At 34.3% G+C, this 26,340-nt stretch overlaps 3 protein-coding genes across 6 annotated transcripts; all 3 read left to right on the top strand.

The window, feature by feature from the left end:
- The first annotated feature begins 2,453 nt into the window (after positions 1 to 2,453).
- Positions 2,454 to 7,053, top strand: LOC110425787 (two-component response regulator ARR14-like). Its single transcript, XM_089785282.1, has 6 exons — positions 2,454 to 2,592; positions 3,825 to 3,974; positions 4,367 to 4,765; positions 4,927 to 5,003; positions 6,303 to 6,927; positions 7,043 to 7,053. Exons 1-6 carry the CDS (start codon positions 2,454 to 2,456, stop codon positions 7,051 to 7,053), a joined length of 1,401 nt encoding a protein of 466 aa, XP_089641408.1.
- A 5,147-nt stretch (positions 7,054 to 12,200) lies between these two features.
- RS41 (RNA-binding (RRM/RBD/RNP motifs) family protein) lies at positions 12,201 to 16,359 on the top strand. Of its 4 annotated transcripts, none has more exons than XM_021427536.2 (6): positions 12,201 to 12,358; positions 13,192 to 13,302; positions 14,790 to 14,902; positions 15,000 to 15,238; positions 15,353 to 15,988; positions 16,094 to 16,359. In XM_021427536.2, exons 2-6 carry the CDS (start codon positions 13,197 to 13,199, stop codon positions 16,116 to 16,118), a joined length of 1,119 nt encoding a protein of 372 aa, XP_021283211.1. In that variant the 5' UTR covers positions 12,201 to 12,358; positions 13,192 to 13,196; the 3' UTR covers positions 16,119 to 16,359. The 4 variants fall into 4 exon arrangements, with proteins under 4 accessions (XP_021283211.1, XP_021283235.1, XP_021283226.1 ...); XM_021427560.2 differs by lacking the exon at positions 12,201 to 12,358 and adding an exon at positions 14,254 to 14,575; XM_021427551.2 differs by lacking the exon at positions 12,201 to 12,358 and adding an exon at positions 13,626 to 14,575 and having other exon boundaries at positions 13,209 to 13,302.
- Positions 16,360 to 16,750: 391 nt separating this feature from the next.
- Positions 16,751 to 25,780, top strand: LOC110421831 (MATE efflux family protein). Its single transcript, XM_021435521.2, is given in 11 exon segments — positions 16,751 to 17,003; positions 24,010 to 24,409; positions 24,411 to 24,553; positions 24,556 to 24,588; positions 24,591 to 24,617; positions 24,620 to 25,075; positions 25,078 to 25,116; positions 25,119 to 25,139; positions 25,142 to 25,190; positions 25,192 to 25,262; positions 25,265 to 25,780. Coding segments are annotated over 11 exon segments (1,719 nt in total). The 3' UTR covers positions 25,492 to 25,780.
- Positions 25,781 to 26,340: the final 560 nt, after the last annotated feature.

The raw sequence follows: 26,340 nt of genomic DNA, 5'->3' as shown, positions 1-26,340 counted from the left end.
AACAAATTTTTATTTTTTATTACTTTTAATTAAATTTTTATATTTTTATTTTAAAATAAATAAATTTTTATAATTAATTATTATTAATTAAAGTATCACTTATTATTTCATGTTATGTGATACTAATGTGGTATGCTAATATATTAGAGTGGATGGTGAAAAGACATGCTGACATAGTTATATAATATTTTTCATTTTTTATGTCGATATTGTATGATATAAAATAATAAATAATATTTTAATTAATAATAATTAATTAATTATATATTAGTTATAAAGATCAATTTAATTTAAAATAAAAGTGTAAGAATTTAATTAACTTTAATAAAAAAATGAAAATTTATTTAAATTTTAATAATATAAAAAGTTCACTTCTATAAAAACCAAAAACAAAGAAAAAACAGTCTTCGTATTCCTTCATGATTTTTCTATTTCAATTTCTCACTCATTTTTCGTCATTTATAATCTTTTTATTATTTGCATTTGTTCTCTAATAACAAAACTAGAAAACAATAAAAATAAAAAAGTAAGTCTCCCAGCCAAACGCATATAAATATGTCAAGATAAACAGCTGTTTTGTTTTGTGTAGTAAAGTAGAGAAGACAAAACATTGGACACTAAACCATTGGTTTTATGCATTAAATTCACTGTTCATTCATTAAGTAGAGAGACAACAAAGATAATAATTAGGTGCATTTCATTTAACTCCTTCCTGAGTTAAAAAGTTAATTTGTCATGTAAAGAGATGAACAAGATTCTCAGCCTAACTTAAATGAGAGTCAAACCCTTTTTAGCCCTAACACTTTTATGTAATTAATTAATTTGGGAAAATGAAGCATTTTTAAATAATGGACCTGACAATTTAATTTTATCAAAAGAAAAGGGTGGAAATTATTTGCTTTAATCCATCCAGTTAGGGAAATGGTTTTACAAACAGTGGGCAGAGAACACAGGTTTTTTTTTTTTGTGTCTTTTTCTTAATTAAGGAGTGCTGTTTTGTGTTTAGTCTGGCATTTGTCTGAATGGTAATTAACGGAGTAATTCTGGAAGGAATTAATGCGAAAAACAATCTTTGCCTTCCATTTTGAAGTAGCTACCAATTTTACATTATCATTGGATAAGCATGAGACAAATCCATATTTATTACAAGTTTACTTCTTTTTTATGAGTTCTAGACAAAAAGCCCTATGACCAAACAAATAGAGTCGCACTGTTGCCACGTGCTGCCCTGTTCATGGTGGTTGCATTGTTTTCGTGTGAGACTTCTGGTCACACCTTTTGATACAGTTTTTCCCTCCATTTATAAGTTGATCAAAATTATTTATAGTTCGTAGTTTAAAAAAAAAAGTTGAAAGTCTCAATTATTTAAACTTTTAGGAACAGGATGATCAAATAATTTAAATTTGAATATATAAAATTAAACTTGTCAAAAATCACATCACATTAATATAAACAAAAAACCGTATTATACAACTACATGTAAATAAGATATAATTATTATACAATTAAATACAGTTATTTTAATCCATTAAACCGTTATTTTCATTTATTTGTGTCGTTTTCTACGTTTAATTATAGATTCAATTTAACAAATTGATAAATACATCAATTATATAAGTTTTAGTTGCTTAACTTTTTTTTATCCTCATGATTCTTTCTACCAAAAAATTGTTAATTAATTTCTTCAACTACTATCTTCTATTAAAAATCTAGTTTGTAATGATCACTCCCTTGAAATTAAGTAAACTTATTACTAACGTTTTGAAGCTTTTCATTGAGTTAGCTTCTTCAACCATTTAATATACCTGATTATTTAAGTCCTCAGCTCGGTTTATTTGCACTCTCATATTTTTCAAAATGATGGATTTTTACAAGGAATTGACTAAACAAACTTTAGTTCACACATTTCATGAAAGCTTAAGCCTGGTTTAAAATTTATTCGACTAAGGCTTTTTTTTATATATACAAAAGAAATTAATCAACAAAATAGCTTCTTCAACAATTGAAACTGTGGTAAACATGGTGATGAGGATAAAAAACCTCCTAAAATGGAAAACTTTTGCAATCCAGGAAGAGAGGTGTGAACATAAAGATTGAGAAATCCTCTTTACAATACAATTCCTTGTGAGAACCTCTTATTTTTGGTAAATTGCATTTAATCTAGATTCTGCACTGGATTTCTGACATTAATTGGTGTCAAATTCAGGGGCCTCAGAGTTTCATCTTATGTTCAAAAGATAAAAGAACCTGGAAATCAATTAAAAAAAACAATAAGTGGGAAAATTTTTCCTGTGTGTGTAATTAGGCCAGTTTTTCTCATCACTCCCGACAAAACCAGACTTGCCTGCCATTTGTAGCACCTAAATTGCATCCACGCAGTTCTTTCTTCTATTGGCTGCTCACAGTATAAGTATTCTCCATTGTTGCTTCCACTATTGAGTTATCCGAGCGATATGGCTTCCAAGAGATCAATTTCAACAGAGTATTCAAACCCTATAAACTCCCTCTTGAAAATCACTATCTTGGTCGTGGATGATGATTCCACTTCTCTGGCAATCGTCTCTGCGATGTTAAAAGAGTGGCGCTATGAAGGTATAAGGAAGATCTTTTGTTTAGGGTTCTCCCTCTTCTCTTTTGTTAATTAACTCACTTGTTCTTACTTCTTATTCATAAACAATAATGTACAAAGGCTTGGCGCATGCAGGCTAACTCTGTTCTATAGGCTGGCTACTTTCATTTCCATCTGCTTTTACTAGTGTTGGTTTTCCATTACCTTTTCAATGGGTGCCCTAAACATCTGTTTCAGTATTCTCTTTTCGACTGATTAGTATATGGGTTTAAGGTTTATTATTTTTCCAAAAATGGCTTTTTTTTTTCAACTTTTTAGAAAAGATATTATTAAAAATGATTTCTCTTTCAATCCTTTCTCATTTCTTTAGAAGATACCATCATTTTGATTATCTAAGTGGTATATGTCATATATGTGGTAGCCTTTCGTAGGTATTGCCTAGTCTTTCACTTAATCCAATAGAGTTCTTCCATTCTCTATCGTTTTTACAAGAACAACTTAGATGAGGCAAGAATATATATACATAAGGTTATCAAAGTTATGTATATGAATTTGTTGAAATTTTAATAATTTTTTCCCCTCTAGATACGACACATAGACAACTGTTTCAATGCTATTTTCTAATTAAGATACAATTTTAATTATAATCCTTTTGTAGATCTCTCTATTTCTATGATTTATCAAGGATGTAGGTGGATATAGTGATGATGATGGGTATTTTCTTATTTTGTTTTATAACAAATTTTCCATTTGAATCCTTTCCCTCCATTTTTCCTTTTTCAATTGAGCTCATATTTGTACATCTTTCTTTTGATATATGTTCAATGGATCATTTTATTAATCATGGCTGGCAAAAAGTTTATAAAAAGAAAAAAGGAAATGTAGAGAAGTAGGAAAGGTATGTCCCTTTCAAAATGAAAACAAGAAAAGGCTTTTCATCTGATAATCATTGGGACAAACTTCCACGAGATTCGGTTAAAAACAAAAAAAAAAGTTACATAAGATTTGATTTCACTTTGAATTTGTTTATTCACTATCCACCAAGTAAAATCTTTTTTTTTTCTACTTTTGTCCCCTCTCTTATTTTCTTTAATATATAATGGGATGTAAGTAAATTCAATTAATCAAGGTTTTACTTAATTCCCTTTGCTTTCATTTGATTCAACAAATTCTAATGAAGAAAATTGAAATCGCAACCCTTCATTAGTACCCAATTACATTTGTGTACTCATAATATGTTTTGTTCGTATTTTAGTTGCAACTGTTAAATCCCCGGCGGATGCTTTGTCCACTCTTCGTGCTAAACCGGGAATTGACCTAGTGGTCACTGATCTACATATGCCTGGAATGAATGGGATTGAGCTTCAAAGGCAAATCAACCGAGAATTTAGAGTCCCCGTCATTAGTAAGTAAACCATTTTCTCTATACAAATTACTAACTTCTATATATATTTTTCAGTATTTATTTTCTTAATAATTATGAATTATTTAATGAAAGTATATAAAGAAAAACCAATGTATATTTCTCACTAAAAAGCCTTCTTTTCTTGTTTAGCTTCAATATGGTCATAATATATTAAAGAATAAAGTTATAAGAGTACGATTGATTTATTTGTGAAATAAAAGATATTAGTTCATAAGCCAACAGTTTAAGAAATTAACTTCATCTCAATATGCTGTGCAAAACAATGAATCTAGCTAGCTAACATGTGCAGTTTCATCTTATTTCTGAAATTACTTATTTAATGTAAATATATAACACACTTAAAGGGGTATGTATCCTTGTTTTGTATGCAGTAATGTCCTCAGATGAACAAGAAAGTGTCATGTTGCAAAGCTTAGAGGAAGGAGCTGTATTTTTTATAGCTAAACCCGTAAAGCCTGATGATCTCAAAAATGTATGGCAATATGCAATTGCAGCGAAGAAAGGTAAATCCGTTGTTATTGAGGAAATTGCAAGCACTGAAGGAGAAGCGCCGTCAGCGAGAAAAGTATCAACAGACGAAGTAAGGTCTGTGGCATCGGTGAAGGATGACAAGAATAATGCTAAAAAGGGAACCAAAAGAAAGGCGTCAAGAAAAAGCAAGGATGATCAAGAAGAAGTAATTGGATCTGCCCCAAAAAAGGCCAAGGTGGTTTGGACGAATTCACTTCACAACAAGTTTTTGGAAGCCTTGAGACAAATTGGCCTGGACAGTACGGGCGATTTACCTTTGCTCATCATCTTCTATATATTTTATTTATCCTCCTTTCTCTATTGTGTTTAATTATAATACGTGATTTTATGATGCCTAGCTTCAATATCTGCCAACTGATGATGATTTTGGTTGTTTTCTTTCTATGTTTAACTTAAGCAGAAGCTGTCCCCAAGAAGATTCTTGAGATCATGAACGTGTCAGGTTTAACCAGAGAGAATGTGGCTAGCCATTTGCAGGTATGGTTTTCGCTACCTATATATCTTGTTATACTACCCCTTAATTATCATTTTTCTTCGGTGCTTTTACCAAATGCAAACTTAAATATATAGAGTTGGAAAAGCTAAAGGGAGACTTTTATAGTTATGAATTTATACTTTGATAACTTGACGTGTTATAATTTTAGACAACTTATAAAGATAATAATAGAAAAATCATGGATTACACACACACATTCAAGATATTGCCAAACTCTTTTTATCCAAACGTAGGAATGGTAAAGAATATGAGAAATGTTAAAATTTTTCATAAGAAAGGAATACTTGTAACTAAAATTATTATCTATTATTTTTGTATCATTTAGGAGTAGTTGGATAATCAAATATTGACAAAATAGTATTACTAAAAGAATTATTATGACTATATATTAAATATTTTCAAAAAAACTATATGAATAAGAGATGTATAGTCCACTCTATTCATAGTATACACCCATGTATAAACTTTACAATTTTTTTTGGTCAATTAAATTACCACTGTAACAACTTAATAATGATTTTGTACTTCATACAGTGATGAATGCTCCTAATCACCACTAAGTTTAGAGTTATAGGTAAAATTCTATGACTACCTATAATGAAAGCAGTTAAAACTTGGAAAAAAGAAAAAAGAGATTTACTAAAAGATGAATGTGGGAAATGTTAAATCCGAATCCCATATTTTCATAGGCATAATTAAGAAAAAAGTGTGTTGTCCTTCCTCTCAATATGCTCTGACTACATATATATATAAATATATATATATATTTATATAAATAGCGTGAAATTATTGAAAGTGCTTTTTTTTTTAAATTGTGTTAAGAGAAGCAAACCATTGCACTAACAATCTGTTTGCAAGTCGATGTTGATTGGGTGACAAGGATTGCTATTAGTTGATGAAAGAAATTATAAGGAGTGTGTTGTTATTTTCATGGTTAGGGGTTCTATTCGAGTGGGATTGATTATGTGAATCAAAAATTTATTTATCGTGTGATTGTTCTATTGATACTCTTGCAAGAGCGTTTTTCCTAACTTCCTTGTATTGTTTTACGATAATATAGTGCATTAATTTTTACATATTTACATCAGCAAGCATAAAATAAAATGGGGCTTTTTACATCCATGATTACAATGCATGAAACGTATATACGTTGAAAAAGACATTAACGTACTTATTGGCGATTGAAACACTTGATTGGACTTTCTGTTCATTTAGAGTCTTAATGTAAGAAACTCTTGACACTTTCCTAATGCCTCCTTGCACTCGTGTAAATCTTTCAGAAGTACCGGATCTTCTTAAAGCGAGTAGCAGAGAGGGGTTGTTTTGCGTCAAAGGCCTTCGTTGAGAGGATGCTTAGGTCAAGCTTTGCATCTGGCCATCCATTGTTGCTGAAAACTGCCCAAGAATATGCGCGATTGGCAGAGCTGCAACAAAAGAGAGGATTAACGTTCCAACCAGAGAATGGAGGGTGTGTTTCATATCAGAATGCTCATAATGCTGCCACCCATGGATCCGTTCTCTTTCCATATCAGAATGCTTCAAGCAGCAACTCTGCTCAGCGACATGCATGCGGACAATCCCGTTTATTATTGGGCAATCAAGCTAATAACAAGCGACTGGTTTCTGGCAACACGAATCCTCTCTATCAGGGTAATCACCTGGGCTTTGCAAATGGATCGAATTTCTCACTAAACGGTAGCCTAACCAACGCTACTAATGGCCTGATGAATGGTGCAAATTCAAGGCACGCGTACCAACAGCAAATTGAAGCAAGGCAAAATTTTCACAGTGCTGGTTTCTCATCACAGTTCAGATTTGGCTCATCCAGCCTTCATTCTTCGAATTCTACTCTGGGAACTGGAAACGTAGGAAGTATTAGCACTTCCTACCCTACTCTGAATTCCAGTTGCTCCAATAATAATAGCTATGCCAGGGTTAGATTGGCTAGTGATGGACAGCTCATCGGAATGGGACAAACCCGTCTTAATGGTTGCTACGGCTCAATGAATGGAACTTACAGTGAGGAAATGAATGTTGCAGCCAATGGGAATCAAACTTTTGGTTTTATGGGTCAACGAGGTTCCTCATCTGCAGGATTAAATAATGGCGCAAACCAAGTTTCACCAGCCAACACTGCGGATAACGCTTCGATGTTTCCTGGTCTTGACAATAATGGAGGAGCAAAGCATTATAAGTCTGGTCATCTGATGAATAATGCTCCTACTTTTGACAACATAACTCCTCAACAACTTGGTGACGGTACCCTCAGCGACCTTCTCCTTGAGTCGAAAAACTATCAATTCCCTTGTCAGGTTCTAGACTTGTACCCTTCAATATTCCATCAAGTATTTTGGTTGAGCAAATTGGTACTATTCCTTCATTTTGTTTTAATAGTTGAAAATCTTCTTATCAAGCAATTGGTTTTGATTGGTGTAGCAACAAGATGGTGGAGATGGCGTCCAGAGTCCTGACTTTCTCAGCAGCTCAATATTTCAGGAAATCTTCCCCTCACTGGAAGAACTTCTGAATCTGACTTCTCTGAATCGTTGTCTTTGGAAGATACCGCTCCTCAGAATGGGCAAGCTCTTGAGAGGCAAGTTAACCATTTTCCAGATTCCCAAACGAGATCCTAACCACCACCAACACCCCCCCCCCAACCCCCAATTTCGCCTGTTTGCTCCTTTACTCACAGTCGTTGGTCGCCCAGGTTCAAAGTGATGATGGACAGTTGATGAACACCAGTGTTGGTGGCAGTGCATATCCTTCGAATGAATCTTATCCGACTAATTTTAATCAAAGCACTAATCAGGCAAGTTCAATTTCCACCCTATGTCAATAATCTGCTATGCAACTTCATGCATAATTCAAGAACCAACTCTATTGATTTAGAATGAATTTGTATGAAAACTACAGAACGTTTTCCTTACTATTGCTTTATAAGTTAAAACGAACTTTAGCCACATTCTCATATATAATCGGTTGTTATGTCTTTAGCAACAAAGTGAAGGAGATGAAGTAACCATCTCTGAGTTCAGTAGCGTATTCCAAGTAAACAATGCTCCTGCTTCTGGAGATAACGCATCAGACAATCAGGCATGTCATTATCTGTGAAGCTTCATTCTTTGAAATAGTAGAAAATAGTGGCTTCCATTTATATCAAATTATAAAACTTTCATCAAAAAGCTTTCTTATTCTTTGGTTTTGGCTCTTATTGCAGAATTGGGGAGACGATTTCGTAGATTCCTTGTTCAGCTTCGGCTCACATTTTGAGTGAAAGCATAGCTACAAGCATCTGAATCCAATCATGAAGAAAGCTCCAAGAAATTAGTTGATTGGAGTAAAATTAGATATATGGTTATGCATGACATATATATACATACATACATATATATATATATATAGTATGGTTTGGTTAATAAGAAACTTTGGACATGGGGTTTGCAGTTGTTTTATTTTGGTTTGTAATATAGTCTGTATGCGTGGTTTGGAACTTTACATTAGCTTTATATATAGGAAACTTAACCTTGTTAAACTTGGCCTGTTTTATATATTTCGCATATTTCTCTCTTTATCTGTATTCTTTTATCTTAGTATAATCTAATTAATTAATGTTAAAAATTTAAGGATATTAATTATATGTAAATAGAAGAAGATGTGTTCATGAAAATACTTAATTAAATAAATTTAATATCTAAAATAAAATTCCTCTTGTAAAACACAATATATATAACCAATTAAAATTTAATATACTATAACCAATTAAAATTTAATTAAGACTCTTGATCGATATTTTTATTATTTACTTTCTATCTATTCATGTTTTATTTGCTATTATTTTTTTGGAAAAAAATTAAAAAACAAATAAAAACATCAATCATGCGGAACTTACTAAATTTTAAAATCAAAAAAGTAAAAAGAGAAAACATAAATAAATTTTGACATATATGCCTTCGTATTCAATAATTGCTCAATTAGTTACATATTTAGAAAATGATATAAGCAATATTTGATTATTCATTAAGATACACAATCAATTAATTAATTATTGAGAAGTTACAAAGATTGAAACCTAACTTTCTAGCTACGAATTAAGAATAAAAGATATAATATTTGAAAAACTCTCAAAGCATTTAAAAAAATTAAATAAAGTCTCATTCTTTTATTACGTTCAATCAAGTCCATATACTTTTATTTTGAATCAAATAAACTTTTATAATTTAAAATTTAATAATTATCAATAGTTAAAATATCACATATCATTTTATGTTCGTGTAGTGATGACATAACATTAACGTGAAGTGTGAAAAATGTTAAATAATCCTGTCATCATCCATTATAACGTGTTAACATATCACATCAGCATCATATGACATTTAACGATAATTGGCATTTTATCAAGTCAACCATTGGTTACAAAGATTTAGATCAAAATAAAAATATAAAAATTTATTTAACTCAAAATAAAAGTATTAGATGAAATAAAAAATAAAAATTTATTTGAATTTTTTGTAATAATTTAGGGGTTTTTTAAGGTATTATATCTAAATCAATTTATAAGCATATTCAAGAAATAAAATACAAAGAAAAGATATAAAAAGGATGAAATTTATTTCAACTTAGTATTAGATATTCAAGAATAATTAATTGCAATTGGTAAAATAAAACAAATTACAACATTATAAATCATTGTATCAATGTAATAATCAATCAATTTATATATATATATATATTAGTGATTTACTAAATAACTTTCAGTATCAAATCTTGTTTCCTTTAAAAAGCCAGTAAATATGCAAATTCTACTCAAAAATATATAACAACAAGAGTATGCATAACACACTTGGACTTAAGTTATACCGACACCATGTTTGTCTAGGCTTGATCCTATTTTATTTTAATTATACTTTATTTTTATTTCATTTTTTATTTTCATTCTATTTAATTTGGTTTTTAATGTGCATTTTTATTGTCCTTAGTCCTTGATAGTTGGTAGGCCTATGACTCATGTACCAAATGGTTGAAAACACAACCCACAGCAAAAACATTTCGAACCTTAGGTAGCAAGCCCGCAAAGAATAAAAAAAGGCCAAATCAGGTCCAGAGAAAACAAAAGGAAAGCCCAACTATTAGCCCAAAGTGTGTCATTTTGCTGTGGGTTGGGTGTCCTATCCATTTAACACTTGAGTCATAGGTCCACCAACCTTCAAGGTCCAAGGACAATAAAAATACACATAAAAAATCAATAGAATAGAATGATAATAAAAATGAAATTAAAATAAAACTTAAAATTTATAATAAAATGGGATGAAATCCGCACAAATATGTTGTCTACACCTCATCTTAAATCAAATTTTTTTTACATAGTCTTTAAAATTAGAAATACTTTTCCTTAACTGCCTTTGATTCATTATTAATATTAATGTATAAAAATTTTGAAATCAAATTATCAAGAAATGTATACAATGCATATGTTTCATTATAATTCCATGGCACTAAATTTTGGCTCCAAAATCTAGTAGTATCATAAGCAGCAATAATTTTTAGTCCAAAATCCTTTTTCTTTTGTATATCATTTTATATTGGATATGAAAAGATATAGCTGTTGGAAGAAAAATTTTGTCCATTGCTAAAGAAAAATGCAAATTCTCCTATATATATATATATTACCTGTAATCTTGATTAGATTTTGTTTTCCAAGAAGAAGAAAGATTGAGAGAATCCTTTGCTGGGGTTGAATTCTTGACACGCATGGTCTAACTTGTTTTCCTTTGATTAATTCCAGCAACCCCAACCCATTTGCGAGTTGAAGCAGCGGACTCCTTATACTTCGAGGCACAATGTCGGGTCGAAGACTCCGTGTAGCAACAGATTCACATCGCAGGGAGCCTGCTAGCAAAGACCCAGGCCGAGATTGCAGTTCTGAAATCTCAGGCTCAACAGTTGGAGCCGAACCTGATTTCAACAATTTGTTGCAACAACAATTGGGCAATGTTGCCGACCTCAGCTTCTCCAATCAAGGTTCTTCTGGGTTTATGTGGGATAGTGGGGTTTCGAATTAATGGGGTTGAATAACAGGGAATTTAACCCCGCCCCCCAATAAAAATGCTAATCAAAATCGGTGGCATCAAGGTTGGGCATCTTCGACTTTTATTCCAATATTGATTTCTTATGGAATATCTCTCCTAATTGTTTACACTTCCTTTGATAAAGGAATAAACTTGAACCAGAGAAAATAGAGAGATCTTTCTATAGTCATGATAGAAATTTTAAAATGTTTATTTGTAGTAATAGAAATCAGTTTTTATATATGAAATGACAAATAATGATTAACAAACAGCTTTTATGCCACAATGCATGAAATAGTTTTTTATTTGTTGAATAAAGAGAATTTAAATGAGCAATTTTCTTTGTCAAAACAAGTCAATTACTAATTACCAATCAATTAAATCATAATATTTTTTATTTTCATTTTGGTATAGAAAAAAATATGAAATTGGAAAGGATATCCTTGTAATCAATCAATTGAAATTATGCTTTTAGCCTCTCTTTTTTCCCAATTTTCTTCTTTATTTTCATCATTATCTTCTTTAAAGCATAGGTTTGGGGCCAGGTTCGCGGTGCGTTAATGCTTACCTAGCCCAATAGTTTGGTCGAATGCCGAACGGCGGAAGCCCAACTGTCCAGGCAAGATATTTTTTGCGTTTATGAGTGAAGCTGCCAACACCCGGTGACCGAGCACGTGGTTTTGCGCATCCTGAATTCTTAAAGCAAAAGAAAAAGGAAAACAACCTTCAAGATATCTTATTTATAAACCCGTCCCGACTAACTTTGCTTAATTATTTGTGGGTACACATCTTTATAATATTTCTACAATTACAACCTCAATTTCTAAGTTTTGATTCTATATACGTTATTTTTATATCAATTTTTTTTATTTTTAAAAAATTGTTAAAATTAATACTAAATTGTAAAATATTATTTGATATTTGATTTAAAGTAAGGTTTCCATTAAAGGGTAATAATAGACTATGAAATTAAAATCTGGATAATGCATAAAAAGTTACAAAAAATTAAAATGAACAGGATAAGAACAGTAATATGGAATAATTTCGGGGTCAAGTTAGGAAATTATAGTTTTAGCCACAGCGTTGGCGAAGGACACCTCCGGAAATATATCAAACCTTAAGGGCTCGCGGATGTACGAACGTCATTTTCCTGTTATTTATTTGACTCACGAGCTTCACACTTTGGTCCGTTCGTAAGAAATATCGCAGGACTCTTGCGCTAGGGTTTCGAATTTTTCTTCACTACTTTTACGAAATCGCTGCTTTCGAAGGTAAAAGAATCCTCTAATTACCATATTTATTTTGTTTAATTTTTATTTTCAGAGATTTTTTTATTGATTTTCCATGAAAATATGGGTAAGATAAGGAAAATTAGGGTTCTATAATTCTTTTAATTCTATGGTTTAGATTTGGTCTCTTATTCCACTTTTCTCCTTGGGTTATTGGCATCTAAGAGGAAGTTTTGGTGCAGATCTAGAGTTATGTTTATCCTTTATGGTAGATCTGATTTTTTTGACTTCATTATTCCGTGATGTAGAAATTTTAGCTCTTTTTTTTTCAAAGAGATAAAAAAATATCGTGTAGGTCTGATGTTATTGTAAAAGGAAAACCCCTAATCGACACTTTATTGTCGCTCTGTATGACCTGCATTTTGATCAATTGGTTAATTTGGCTGATCTATTTATTTATTTGTTGCTATAATAGAATGCTGTGAACCAAAATAAAGAAATTAATGAAATATTTGTACTTTATTATTTAGAGAAAATTTCTTCTCTTATAAAGCAAATTTTTGCCCTTTGATTTATGGGGTGTGTTTTAGGAGATGACGTTGGTGCTATATTTCAAATAGATAGGAAGATTCCTGGCCTCATCGGTTCCCTGGTGTATGCTGCATAATTTTCTTTATTTGTTTACTACTTAGCTTTGGAATATCTGTTGATGCAGGGTATTGTTAATGCTGCTCTGCTCATTCTCTTTTGAACATGTTAGAATGCATTAATACTGGATGGCTAGTTCACTAGTTTTGACAAGTTACTCTGTTTGTATGTATATGTATCTTTATGTGAAATAATCATGGGAAAAAGTTGCCACGTCTTCTTCTCAGGCAATATGAGGCCCATTTTCTGTGGAAACTTTGAGTACGATGCACGTCAGTCTGATTTGGAACGTCTCTTCAGAAAATATGGGAGAGTAGAAAGAGTGGATATGAAGTCTGGTAAGTCTGCTTGTTCTCATTATCTGTGTTATTGACTATTGGATCCATGTGAAAGTCGTGGCTATCATTGCTTTTTTTTTTTTTAATTTTCATTTCATGCTATGGCTAAAATTTGGCTGGATGTGTAGCTTGTAAAGCTTTTAGAATATTGTAGGCTTGAAAGGCTCTTTTTGTATTTGATTATGGCACAGTTAAAATTGATTCCGTTTTGGTATCAATAAGTAAATTAAGCTAAACTGGTTGTTTGGTGTTGAACTTGAATTTCTCACAAAATATTCCATGATGAATTTTTTGAAATAATAACCATTTGTTTCTGATAGCAGTACTGGATAATATCATGTATGAGTCAGAGGTGACTAAAGATGAGCTCCCTCTATGTAGAAGTAGGAGCTCTCTTTGCTGGAATTTTGGTCATGTTGGATCTTTTCTGCTGGTGACGACACAGACAGGACTCTATGTCTTAGTTTGGATGTTAACTGTGCTGGTAGTACACAACATGATAGTTTGAAGCAGTTTGTGGTGATTTTTTAGGCATTTATGAGATTTTGTTTACTATTTTTTGTTTTTTTTATTTTGTTTTTAAATATAATCTTGATAATGTATTCATATACTACACAAAACAGGCTTAAATTAAATACTTACTTAAGTTTTACAATCTCTAATAGTACATGTATGAACAATCTAAAATATAGAGCAATTTGTATTCACATATCGCGTTAAGAGAGTAAGGTCCTGCAGCGACAAGGAATGTCAGTGCATCCTACTTTCAATCAATGGAGGTTGAAGTCCCTATCATGATTGCTGTGCAGCAGTATGACCTCATAACACGCAATTCAGCAACATCGATCATCCTTTGTTGAGTTTTACTGGGGGTTCAGGATGTGTTTTAAGGGAAAAAAAAGAATATTTTTGAAAAATAAGCCCCCATACTCAACATTTTCTTTGGCGCAGGATTTTCTTGGGATGTAATGGAGGGACTCCTCAGAATTCTATTTCATGCCTGTGACGAGCTTCCTCTTCTTGCTTGCAAGAAGAGTCACTCTGATCCGCCATGGCACCACCATCCCTCATTTTCCTCAGGCATTTTTCCCTTTCATTCCTCATGACTTTTGCCCAGCCCTCAAATTCAGACATGTTTCAAGGTAGAAACATTGCCGACCTCATGGCAGAGGCTGCAGAAAAAATGGAGAAGGCACACTAATTCCATTGACCTACCATGAGACATCCACTTTTGGATTCTTGTTCCTTGACATCACTTAGTTCTTCACACAAGGTCTGTTACTACTTTTACTGGTCTTAGTTTATAGATTACAAGGAGCTTGCCAAAATTTTGTCCTAGGGGTAGGATTTTAGGTGGCTTGTATCTTGCCGAAGAGGAAATGCCAACTGATTGAAGATTCCTTTGGCGGGAGGAGTTGTAACTTAGTTATCATTTTTCACCTGTATGAAACTTATAATGAGTGTTCTAACTCTTTTTTGGTGTATAGGATTTGCTTTCATATATATGGAAGATGAGAGAGATGCTGAAGATGCCATACGAGCACTTGATCGGACGGAATTTGGTCGAAAAGGACGCAGGCTTCGTGTTGAATGGACAAAAGTAATGTTTTGATGTTGTTAGTTTTGATGAAGATAAGTTTACTGCATTCTTGTTTATTGTCTCATCTTAGTAAATGCTTTTCTATTTTATGTTGTAGCAAGAGCGTGGCATTAGAAGGCCTGGGGGTGGTTCAAGAAGATCTTCGGCAAATACAAGACCTTCAAAGACTTTATTTGTCATCAATTTTGATCCATATCATACTCGGACTAGGGATTTGGAAAGGCACTTTGAATCATATGGAAAGATTGTGAGTGTAAGGATCAGAAGGAATTTTGCATTTGTCCAATATGATTCACAGGATGATGCCACCAGAGCATTGGAGGCTACAAATATGAGGTAGAAAGCCTGCATCCTAAGAGAAATCATTTAACTGTTCTTCCTTTTAATTTAAAGATCTTCTGAGTAGATTTATTGTTTGTTTCTGAGCCATGGTCTGTCTTGTATTTGCAGCAAGCTGATGGATAGAGTTATTTCAGTGGAATATGCTGTTCGAGATGACGATGAGCGCAGAAATGGATACAGCCCTGATCGAAGTCGTGATAGGTCACCTGAGAGAGGTCGTGACAGAAGGCGATCTCCAAGTCCCTACCGAAGAGAGAGGGGTAGCCCTGATTATGGCCGTGGCTCTAGTCGTAGTCCTTATAGGAAGGAGAGGGGGAGCCCTGATTATGGTCGGGGCCGCAGTCCAAGTCCCTATAAGAGAGATGGAGCTAGCCCTGAATATGGCCGGGGCACTAGCCGTAGTCCTTACCGAAGAGAGAGGGCTGGTGCTGACCATGCTCGTGGCTCCAGTCGAAGTCCTTATAGGAAAGAGAGGGCTAGTCCCGAGAATGGTCGAGGTCCCAGCAATAGTCCTTATAGGAGAGAGAAGCATAGTGCTGAGAATGATTGTAGCCCTAGTCATAGTCCATATAGAAGAGAAAGGCCCAGCTCTGACAATGGTCGTGGACCCAGCCATAGCCCATATGGAAGAGAGAGAGCTAGCCCCAAAAATGGCCGTGGTCCCAGCCCAAGTTCTATGCCTGAAGGAAGGGACAGTCCCTATGGTGGTGGAGCGGAAAGCCCCGTCAATGAGAGATATCGCAGGTCTGTATAATTATCATCTAAAATTTTGCTTCATGATTTGTGGTTCTGACTATGGAGATTGATTTTTTTTTTTTTTTTGCTTTTATCTCGTCATTGGAACTTCAGTCAATCACCACCAGCAGAGGAATGATTAGGATCTTGAGGAGCTTTGGAGGAAGACCTTTGTCTTTGTGGCAGATGTCAGTTGGAAGTCCTGTTATTGGCTTGTCTTTAATGGCAACTGTTTCTGCAATTACATTTAGAGTTGGAGTCTGACCTTATGTTGTAGTGCATACTTTTAAATCCTAGATTTCTAGTTTAGGTGCAATGGATAATCCTGTTGACTTTGAATGTGAAACTCATTTTATGGAATATGTTATTTATTTTGGTCTCCTTCATGTTTGTTTAGCTATGCTAATGTTTTATAGTTGTGTTTGGTTAACATAAAACTATATTTGGAATCAGAATTTGTTAGAATGATAAGAGATATGTTCCTCTTTAGGAATAGAATGATAACATTAACTATCATTTTTGTGTATATTTCATCTATCCGTTTTCTAGCTAGAGTAGCGTTTTTTCTATCTTACGTATATTTACTACTGACTCTAATTAATAATCAATACTGCCTACACGTTGCCTTGCCCGGGATTAAAAAATCCCTCTCTTAACGGATGAGATATGGACAAATATTCTCATTGATGGGAGAGCCCGGCTATTTGGGACATACAGATTTCCGGCGAAGGAGTACCGGATGGATGCTTTTATCCCTAAAGAGGAACATACATGTTTAGACACGCTCTCAGAGGATTGGAGCCAGGGCCACTGGTTGTGAGGTATCATCTTAATCAGGCCGAGCCAGGAAATGAGCCCACCGCTCCTGGCCTAATCAGCATCCCATTCTCCACCAGAGCAACCACATCTGGAACTGACCAAGGCTTTCTACAGATTCAGTATAGAGTTGGATCTCTTGATATTAAACTCAAAGAGATTCATGATTCACATGGACAACACAGAAAGTGTGGTTATATTCGAAGCTGTAAACGAGCGATATCATGCCCTCTACTTATAAATTCCAAGTATGATCTTACAACTTTGAATTGCATCAGAAACTTTAGAGGTTAACTTATGAATGCCGATTGTAAGCATCTAAGTGTCTTTACGTCATCACTTACATTTGTATGAGCTTCTCCTGGAAACAGAAGCAAACGAAATAATAATAATAAAAAAAACAGATTAAGCTTTTCTTATGTTTTCTGACTCGACGAAACAATGGAAGCCATCTTCTTAGTGGAGAATGGCAATTGGACTTTGATCTATTGAAGCAACTTGCTTCCCCTTTTTTTGATTCCATCGGCTGAAAGCAACTAATTGCTTGTGGCCTAATGGTTTTTTTCCCATTAATTATTCTGACCAAGAAATAAAATTGGGAGGAATGGGTTCAGTGATTCACCCTATTCCAAAAGAAGACTGCCCAAATCTCAGCGACCGTTGAGAAAGTAAAATCACAAGTGGCAAAGTGCGTCTACCAAATTGCACAAGCTTTTTCAGACAGCACTACTCTTTCTCCTAAAAACAAAAATCGCTGCCATAGCACATTGGTTGGAGCGTCTGTTGCACATCCTGAAAACAGAGCGTGGTGGAAATTGTGGCTTTCCCCTTTTAGGTGCAAATCACGATACAGATAAGCTGTCACATTAAAGGAAACACTTGAAGAAATAATAGATTCCACCGTACCTTGCGCTATCTGACGGGACCACTTTGACACGTGTCACTACGTACATGCTGTCCGCCTTGCCTCTTTCGTCATTCTAAGCCACGTTTCCAGGATACATCCGATCTTTCCCAAGCGAAATCATCCCTTCTTGCTTTGGTTTTTTTTATCCCTTCGTATTCTTTTGATTAATGGAATTTCTTCTCCTTTTCTCTGTTTGGTTTTGCTCAATGCCAAGGTTTCACCACGTAAGGGCATTGGCTAATTTTCTGCGCTATATTATTCCATTATTCTCCGTAAGAATTTATTCACTGAAAAAAGCTTTGTAGACATTTTTTGTATTTTATATTTAAATGTTATCCTTATATGATTATGCCAATCAATTAAACTATCGTATGGGTTGTCCCTATCAAGTTTTTATTTATTTACATAGCTAAAGGAAGAACACAATGGGGATATTTCGTTAATGTTATACACTGAAAAACATGTATAGTAAATCATTGAATTTTTTTATTTTTATAATTAAGAGAGAAAATATTCGAATTTTATTTTTTAAATAATAAAATAATACATCAATCAATTAATTAAATATTCAAAGTGCAATCATTGAGTCTCATACATGAAAAACATTCAACATTTGTCTTAATTTATATAGTCAAGGAGATTTGTCGTATCATATATTGTACTCTTTGTAACAAATATTCCTAATTGCTTTGCATGTTACTATATGAATATTTTCCCTAGACAGGTGACTCTTGGACTCTTAGTCATCTAAACCGCTTTTCATTTACCTGATTGCGAGTAAACTGACACACAAGCCTATGAAAAGCTAACGGACAATATTGTTGATTGAGAGATATAAATGCAGTGTACAAACAAGACCCTTTCTTCAAAAGATATCGAGTTATTTAAATAAACGTGACATCTTTCTTTCTTTTCACCTTGCTTTTGAAAAAGGAGAGACCACCATCGGAGTAGTGCTTTTCTTATTTTCATGGACGCTTTTACGTCAGCACTTTGTACAATATCTTTGAAAGTTATTTGCTTGGGTTGATGTACTTTCAGCTGCCTCATCCTTCACCACTCTATGTGTCCAAATATCGAATCCATATATATTCTTTTGGCCATATCTGATCGTATACTCATTTTACCATTTATACACACAAACACATATATATATATATATATATATGACTAATTAGTACGTACTAGTATTCTATATGATTCCCATGCACAAGCAGTCACATGATCCAGGTATTGCTGCATATATATGTCATGTATTAATAGGAATGTCAACGAGTAGAGTACTCGTTAATTTTGAAATATCCAAACTCGTACTCAATTAATAAATGAGATATCCAAATTCTATAATTACACGAATATTTTTAAAATTTATTATTCTCACTTAAACTCTAATACATACTCATTATTTGATAATTATCTGAACGCGTTTAAAAATTCGATTATGTAAAAAAATTATTAAAATTTTCTTCATAGATACCTAATTACTTGAACCTTAATCCATACCCAATATTTAGATACAATAATATTTTCATCCATATTTCATATAATTCACTAATAATTAAATTTATAAGAACACACAAATAATAAACTTTAAATTTAAATAATCAAAAACAAATATCTCAAATATATCTTAAATAACTAAAAACAAATATCCAAATAACAGGTTAAACAACATTACAAGTTTAATTAACTATATAGATTTGTTATTAATTGCATGAAATTAAAAAAAATAACTCAGTTCCAAAATTATTCTAATCTCACAACTTCTTTTTAAATATATATTTTATAAATTTAGATAAAAAATGTATACATATTATAATTAATAAGTTTATAAATTATAATTTTTGTAACGTTAATACAAAATAGAAAGTAAATATGTTTATATATTTAAAGTATATGTAATAAAAATATATATAATAGTAATTATATTATTTATAAGTTAACACAATATAAAGTATATGTATTAAAAGATATTACAACTTAATTAATAATCAGAGTTTCAAAAATTAATTTAATTAATAATATAAGTTTATTTTTAATTACATAAAATTAAAAAAAAATATATATAATTGAGTTCAGGTATAGAATACTCAAAGAGTGGTACCCGAACATGATAAAAATAGTAAAATTATTATCCGAATTCGATTATAAGGTACTTTAATCTTATATAATCAAATTGAGTATTCACGAGTACCTTGTAACAAGATACTCATTACCATCTTTATGCATTAACTTGAAATAAAGCTTGCTACACACTGATGGATCGATTTACTAAAGCTTAAATTTGTATTGAGTATGAGATGAGAAACAGAGAGGAGAGCAAAAAGGAAGGGAAAAGACGTATTTCAGGTTAAATGTAATAGCAGAAAATTGAAGAAGCTGTTGCATCAGAGAATTAACTAATACCCTTTGTAATTTAGAGAACAATTAATTCATACAAGATGTGTGAATTTTTACTTACTTTCTTGCCGTAGAGAATTAATATTTTATGTGTATGTATGTATATATGGTAAAAGAGTTTCCATGACCCTACAAATTTCCGTGACGATTTGTATTTTCGGTTGTAGCTTATTAAAGTATAATATATGGCTGCATGCGTCGGTACGTGCCATATTGAGCACGTGTGACATACTAACCCACCTCATCGTTAATTCACACTCAATGCGTCTCAACTCTGTGGAAGCAGCCAAATGGGAATGTGGCTTTAAGTGAAGAAGACAGGTAAGCAAACAAAGCAAGACCAAAGAATGGCTTTAGCCTTAAACGAAGAAGACAAAGTCAAAAAAGAATCATAGGATCCTTCCCTTAATCGCTTAGTTAGAAAAGAAAAACCAAGTGTTCAAACTAATCTAGTCTTAGTTTAGTTGATATAGCAAAACCAGCCTGAAACTTTAAAGTAAATAATTCTAGATAACATCTCTCCTTTTGAACTATAATGCTGTCCATGACTCACCCAAGGATCCCAATCAAATCTTGACTACAAGAAGAGTTATCATAGAATATGGATCCAATATTGTTATTCAATATAGAAATGTGAAGGGGATTTAGTTTTATCTCTCATAATCAATCTTTTTCCTTAAGCTTATCATCTCTTTTTGCTAAAGGCTTTTGTCCTCTTTTTTTTTTTTTTGTTTTCAGTTTCTAGATAGATCAGTCTTTAACTACCATTAGCTAGGGACAGAGGATAAGACTAAGATCAGGTTATTTAGTTAATTGAGCGGTTGAAACAAGAACTTTTAGCCAGCTTAGAGTTTTAGACCTATGAAGGAGTTACTAGGGCAGCTCTGGCTCCAAGACTTTCATTGTCTCTTAGTGCAACAATACTATTACTAGTAATGTCAACTGTTGTTTTGCGTGGGCTCGAAATAACAAACCAAAGGAACAAACTGATCAGAACTGTCTTTTCTTTTCATACAGAAAAATAACAAGCCAAAGGGTGTTATGATTATGATGAATTGGTGAAATATTTTAAGTTTAGAAAGAAGTTAACATTTTGTAAGGCAATCTACCGCTTAATAATGAAGTTGTACATTAGTTATGGAGATCATGGCTGAAAGAGTAATGAAGAGCAGTAATGGAGATGACTCCCACCTTTATTTTTCTCCCTCTTTTTCCTAGTCAAATTTTGATGCAAAAAGAAAGTCGTGGCTAGGTCATTCTAGCTTCATAGCCTTCTCAATTCAGAAGTGTCAAATGAATTAATGGACACCTAATTAAGCTTTTACAAGGTATGACGAATTCGGAATCAAATGGATTTCTCTAATTTGAATGCAATATATAGATGCATGCACATTATATCTAAAAGAATTTCTAAATAAGTGTGTAAAGACTAAAGTTTGTATCATTAAATACAAATTCAAATGTGGAAAAGGTCTTCCAGGCCAGGTTCAAAACGAGAATGGGGAAGGGGGAATAAACACATTTGTTCTCTTTTACAATCTTCTGACCTATTCAAACTAAATTGGTGATCAATGTCCGTGAATTAATAATTTGTCTCCCAATTCATAATGTTTTTGCCCCATATGCATGCTTGATCAATGCTTGGGATTCAGTTCATTGTGGGTTAATCAACTGTCACATCGGTTGCAAGACTTGTTTCTAATTGCAGCAAGCTAAGGCTCGTAATGATGGCCTTTTCTCACGACCCTCATGATTTTAGGGCCAGGAAGCTTCTTTTACCGTTTCCAATTCCCATTCTTCAAGTCAATTTTTACTCAAAAATGTTTTCACATTATCACCATTAATTTTGGCTGACATAAAGCTTGAATTTTTTTCGTTTAAATTTTCTTTACAACAATACTAAAATGAATTTTATCCTAAAGGTCAATCATGAATTAATAAAGTAAACAATCAAGGACTGATCTAATGTGAATAGGAAAAGTTAAGAAACAATCAAGGACTGATCTAATGTGAATCGGAAAAGTTTAGAGTTTACTAATTAGCATTTGGGGAAACTAGAAAATTTAGTCCTATATGTAATGCTAGTCAAGTCTTTGGGCATTGACAGGGCCATGCTGATTTCGCTTGGCTTTTTCCCCACTTTGTCCTTGTTTCTGTTTTCTTTGGTCTGGTATAGAAACAAGTATATAGCATAATTTTTAACTCAAGCTAAGGTTCCAAGGGATCCACCGAAAGGTGGAAGAACCCCTAGCCACACAATGAAGAAAAAAAAAGTTTGTAGTGCGAATTTCAACAGGGACAAAACAATATCCCCCAAAAATAGCTACGAAGGCGGTGGGGCTTCATCTATGTTGTTGAAGAATGCATAGGCATTAAATCATCCGTTTAAAGGCAACACTTTCCAAAAGAAAAGAATGGGAACTCAATTGGGGGTGGTCAAGCAAGGAATCAAAGAAATGGAGCTCTAAACAAGCAAAGTTTGCAAGCTCTCCAATCTCAATTTAGAAGAATTTTCCACACGTTTTTTTATGACCACGGCGTTGTCTTTGCGTAGTTTATGGGTCAAAAGGGGTCCCAAACCGTGGGCTCAGGCTCCATGCTCGTAAAGGGCTTGAGAGTGAGCAGTTACAGCAAAATATGTATACCAACCCACTCAGCTGTGCGGAACCATCACTTCCAACCACTTGGCGACTGTTCCTTGGTATATCTTGAGTGCGGACAGAGACTTGAGGACTTCCCCAAACAAAAGCTGACTTAACTATGGTTGCCAAAAACATGAGACACAACCCCAGATGAGTTTGAAGTACATGCCCCCCCTTTAAGCCCCCAACGCACTGTCCTTTGCCCTAGACAACAGGAACAACAGAAACAATAAACTGAATCAAATGTTTCCCCTGAGGGCCCTATTCAGAAAGGGCACAGGGGAAGGAAGGGTCAAATGATCTGAAAATGGGTATGTCTTTTACCTTTCTAGGCATATACTCAGAATTCACAAGTTCAACAAGAAATTATCTTGGATTTTAAAAGTCCCAAACATCTTCTTTTTTTGTTGTTGTATGGGGTATTATACGGGACAAGAGCAACTTTGGACTGATCATGAAACAGTGGAGTTAAACAAGTAAAGTGGCGCAATCGATAAGCGTCCAGCCACAGCGGACAATTTTAGGGTGGCAAAAGGCTATACAGTATCCTTCCGCCAAAGGATATGTGCAAGAATTCCTTTGTGTGGAGACAACAGTGATGGTCCTAATAGGCTTTATTGTACATTGCAAAAAGAGTCATGTATGAAAGTCCAATCTCCTATTTTGTCCTTATTTCCAGGACACTCGGCCAAAGTAATTGTGTGCTACAGCTTCCAGCCGAGAACGTCCACAATGCCACTTTTGACTCCTTTCTTATTTTCATTATCCTTACAGTTGATGCTCATCTGTTTTGCAAAAACCCTTTATTTAGAATTGGAATTTTGGGTTGAAGAAACATAAACAGAAACAAAAATCAGTCATTAATCTCGAATCTTAGTTAACAAAATGATGTTTTTTTTTTGGGCCCTTGCTCCCATGTGCCCCCCGCCCCCCAAGGCCGGTCGCAACACGACATTAAGGTGCTTACAAAAAGTGGCCGAGTCCTAACTTGGTGAAATGCGTGTGAATTGTAAAGCAAATTTGAAATCCTGGAGCCGTCCACCAAAACCCACTATAAAAGCCCCTCAACTTCTCTCAGATAACTCCCTCCCAACTCTCTCTCTCTCCTCTCTCTCTCGTGAGCATTTCCAGTTGAATCAAAAGATGTGCCAGCTACACCCTCTCCTCACTCCTGCAAATGCAATTCCAACGTTCCTTACCTTCTCTCAATCAGAGACTCAGAAGGGTCCAACATTTATGAACGTTGATCCCCAAAAGCCCAACAGTACCAAACCGGGAACAAAAGTACCCCTTACCAAGCCAGCCCCAGAAGCTAGACGGGGCCCCTTCTCTCCCTCTTGCAGTCAAGGAAGCCATTTCTATAGCTAAGATAGCCCTTCCTATGATACTAACAGGGCTCATGTTATACTCCCGCTCATTGATTTCCATGCTCTTTCTTGGCCGCCTCGGTGAGCTTGCCTTGGCAGGTGGTTCGCTTGCCATTGGATTTGCCAATATCACCGGCTACTCTATTCTTTCTGGTCTCGCCATGGGAATGGAATCCATTTGTGGACAAGCCTTTGGTGCCAGAAAGTATACCCTCCTTGGAATCACGTTGCAACGAACGGTGCTTTTGCTTTTCGTTTCTTCGCTGCCCATTTCTCTTCTATGGATAAACATGAAGACAACTCATACTTTGCGGCCAGGATGAAACTATAGCCACAGAAGCACAATCATATCTTATTTACTCTGTTCCTGACCTCTTAGCTCAGTCTCTTTTGCACCCGTTAAGAATTTATCTTAGAACCCAATCCGTAACTTTCCCTCTAACTATTGCGCCATTCTGTCTATTCTTCTACACATACCTACAATTACCTTCTTGTATCACACTTAAATTAGGAATCAAGGGAGTTGCTCTTAGCGGGGTTTTAACAAACTTCAATCTCGTAGGCTCATTAATAATCTATATCCTCTACTTTGGAGTCCACAAAAAGACATGGGGAGGATTTTCGATGGAGTGCTTTAAAGAATGGAAATCCCTGACGAATTTGGCCATCCCAAGCTGCATTTCAGTCTGCCTTGAATGGTGGTGGTATGAGATCATGATTCTTCTGTGCGGGTTGTTACTAAACCCCAAAGCTACTGTTGCTTCAATGGGCATTTTGATTCAAACAACGGCGCTAATCTACATATTCCCATCTTCTCTAAGCTTCAGTGTATCAACAAGAGTTGGAAATGAACTTGGAGCAAACCAGCCCAAAAGGGCCAGACTCGCTGCCTTTGTTGGCCTGTTTTGTGGCTTCATGCTGGGCTTTTCAGCACTCCTGTTTGCGGTAATGGTTAGGAACATGTGGCTAGCATGTTTACTGATGATAGAGAGATCATAGCATTAACTCTCTTGTTTTGCCTATAATCGGCTGTGTGAGCTCGGAAACTGCCCGCAACAACGGCCGCGAGTGCTAAGAGCACAGCAGGCCAAAAGAAGGAACACATAAACCTTGTTGCTTCTACCTTGTTGGTATGCCGGTGGCAGTATGGCTAGGTTTTTTGCAGGATTTGATTTCAAGGGATTGTGGCTTGGACTATTGGCTGCCCAGGGCTCCTGTATGCTGACGATGATGATGGTTTTGGTTAGGACGGACTGGGATTCTGAGGCTCAAAGAGCTAAGGAGCTGACCGGAACAGTAGCGGTTGTTGATGACAGCAAAGAAGTTGAGCAAGAGAAGCTACTCAAAGCAGAAATCAAGGAGGATTCTTTTGTTTATTAGGAGATTTAGAGAAACCTGATCATTATTGCCTCGTTTAACTAATCTCTTTGTTTTTTTTTTTTTTTATCGTTATTGTTGTTACTACTATATTTTTGTTAGTTTTCTCTAACCTGTATAGCTTGGGGCGAGGGAGGGAGAAAAGAGGGAAGTTATTCAATTTTTTTTCCTGCAAGGGCAAAGCTGTCCTTTGGACTTTCTTTGCCATTTCCCGTTGATATTCAATTGTATACAAACGAAGCAGCAAAAAGTTGAATGTGATGGGAAGGAGCAACAATGTCGGTAAAGTGTACGCTACTCACCATTTTCTGTACTGTACCCTGTTTTTTAGAGTTGTACCTGTACACCAAAACAAGTACAGCAGCAACTATTTGTAGCAATTTGATTCAAAGTCTAATATTGGTTTTATTTTATTCTCTTGACTAAGGAGACAGTTGTTCATTCTACGTTTACAATCACAGTGAGTGGAGCTTAAGCTTCCCACTCGACGTCAAAAATGTAACAGCCCATAATCGTCGACTCCACTCAATTAGGCTTGCACATAAAGGAATGGATGTGCTTAGTTTATTAAAGTCTTTGAATGTATTTCATAACAAGGAAAACAGGGTCCTTGAATGTTTTTCAAGTAAGCTCAATTCGGTTAAACAGGCATGAAGAATGCCCACTCAGCTGGGGCATCTAACAAAGCTGAGGATTCTAGAAGACGGTGCCTGATCAACGCATGTCTTATTTTCATTGCATGACACACGAGCAGGAGACGCTGCCAAAATCTTTTCTACAAGACAGTAGGATTATATGAGGCATGATCCATGTTACTTGTGAAAGGGTTGAACTTTGGAGCCACTGAATTAA

Source organism: Theobroma umbraticum, unplaced genomic scaffold, assembly GCF_002168275.2.
Source record: "Theobroma umbraticum cultivar Fairchild unplaced genomic scaffold, ASM216827v3 scaffold_30.0, whole genome shotgun sequence".
Taxonomy (NCBI): domain Eukaryota; kingdom Viridiplantae; phylum Streptophyta; class Magnoliopsida; order Malvales; family Malvaceae; genus Theobroma; species Theobroma umbraticum.
The sequence above is the reverse complement of the archived record's forward strand: the minus strand, read 5'-3'. Positions and strand labels throughout refer to the sequence as shown.

What these genes read in the sequence shown, in the direction of transcription:
- RS41 (XM_021427536.2), top strand. Translation starts at nt 13,197, where the DNA reads ATGAGGCCCATTTTCTGTGGAAACTTTGAGTACGATGCACGTCAGTCT. An exon ending in TTGGAGGCTACAAATATGAG is followed by an intron (nt 15,239 to 15,352) that starts GTAGAAAGCCTG and finishes TTGTATTTGCAG; the next exon opens with CAAGCTGATGGATAGAGTTA. An exon ending in GTCAATGAGAGATATCGCAG is followed by an intron (nt 15,989 to 16,093) that starts GTCTGTATAATT and finishes TTGGAACTTCAG; the next exon opens with TCAATCACCACCAGCAGAGG.
- LOC110425787 (XM_089785282.1), top strand. Translation starts at nt 2,454, where the DNA reads ATGGCTTCCAAGAGATCAATTTCAACAGAGTATTCAAACCCTATAAAC. An exon ending in GAGACAAATTGGCCTGGACA is followed by an intron (nt 4,766 to 4,926) that starts GTACGGGCGATT and finishes TAACTTAAGCAG; the next exon opens with AAGCTGTCCCCAAGAAGATT. An exon ending in ATGTGGCTAGCCATTTGCAG is followed by an intron (nt 5,004 to 6,302) that starts GTATGGTTTTCG and finishes TAAATCTTTCAG; the next exon opens with AAGTACCGGATCTTCTTAAA.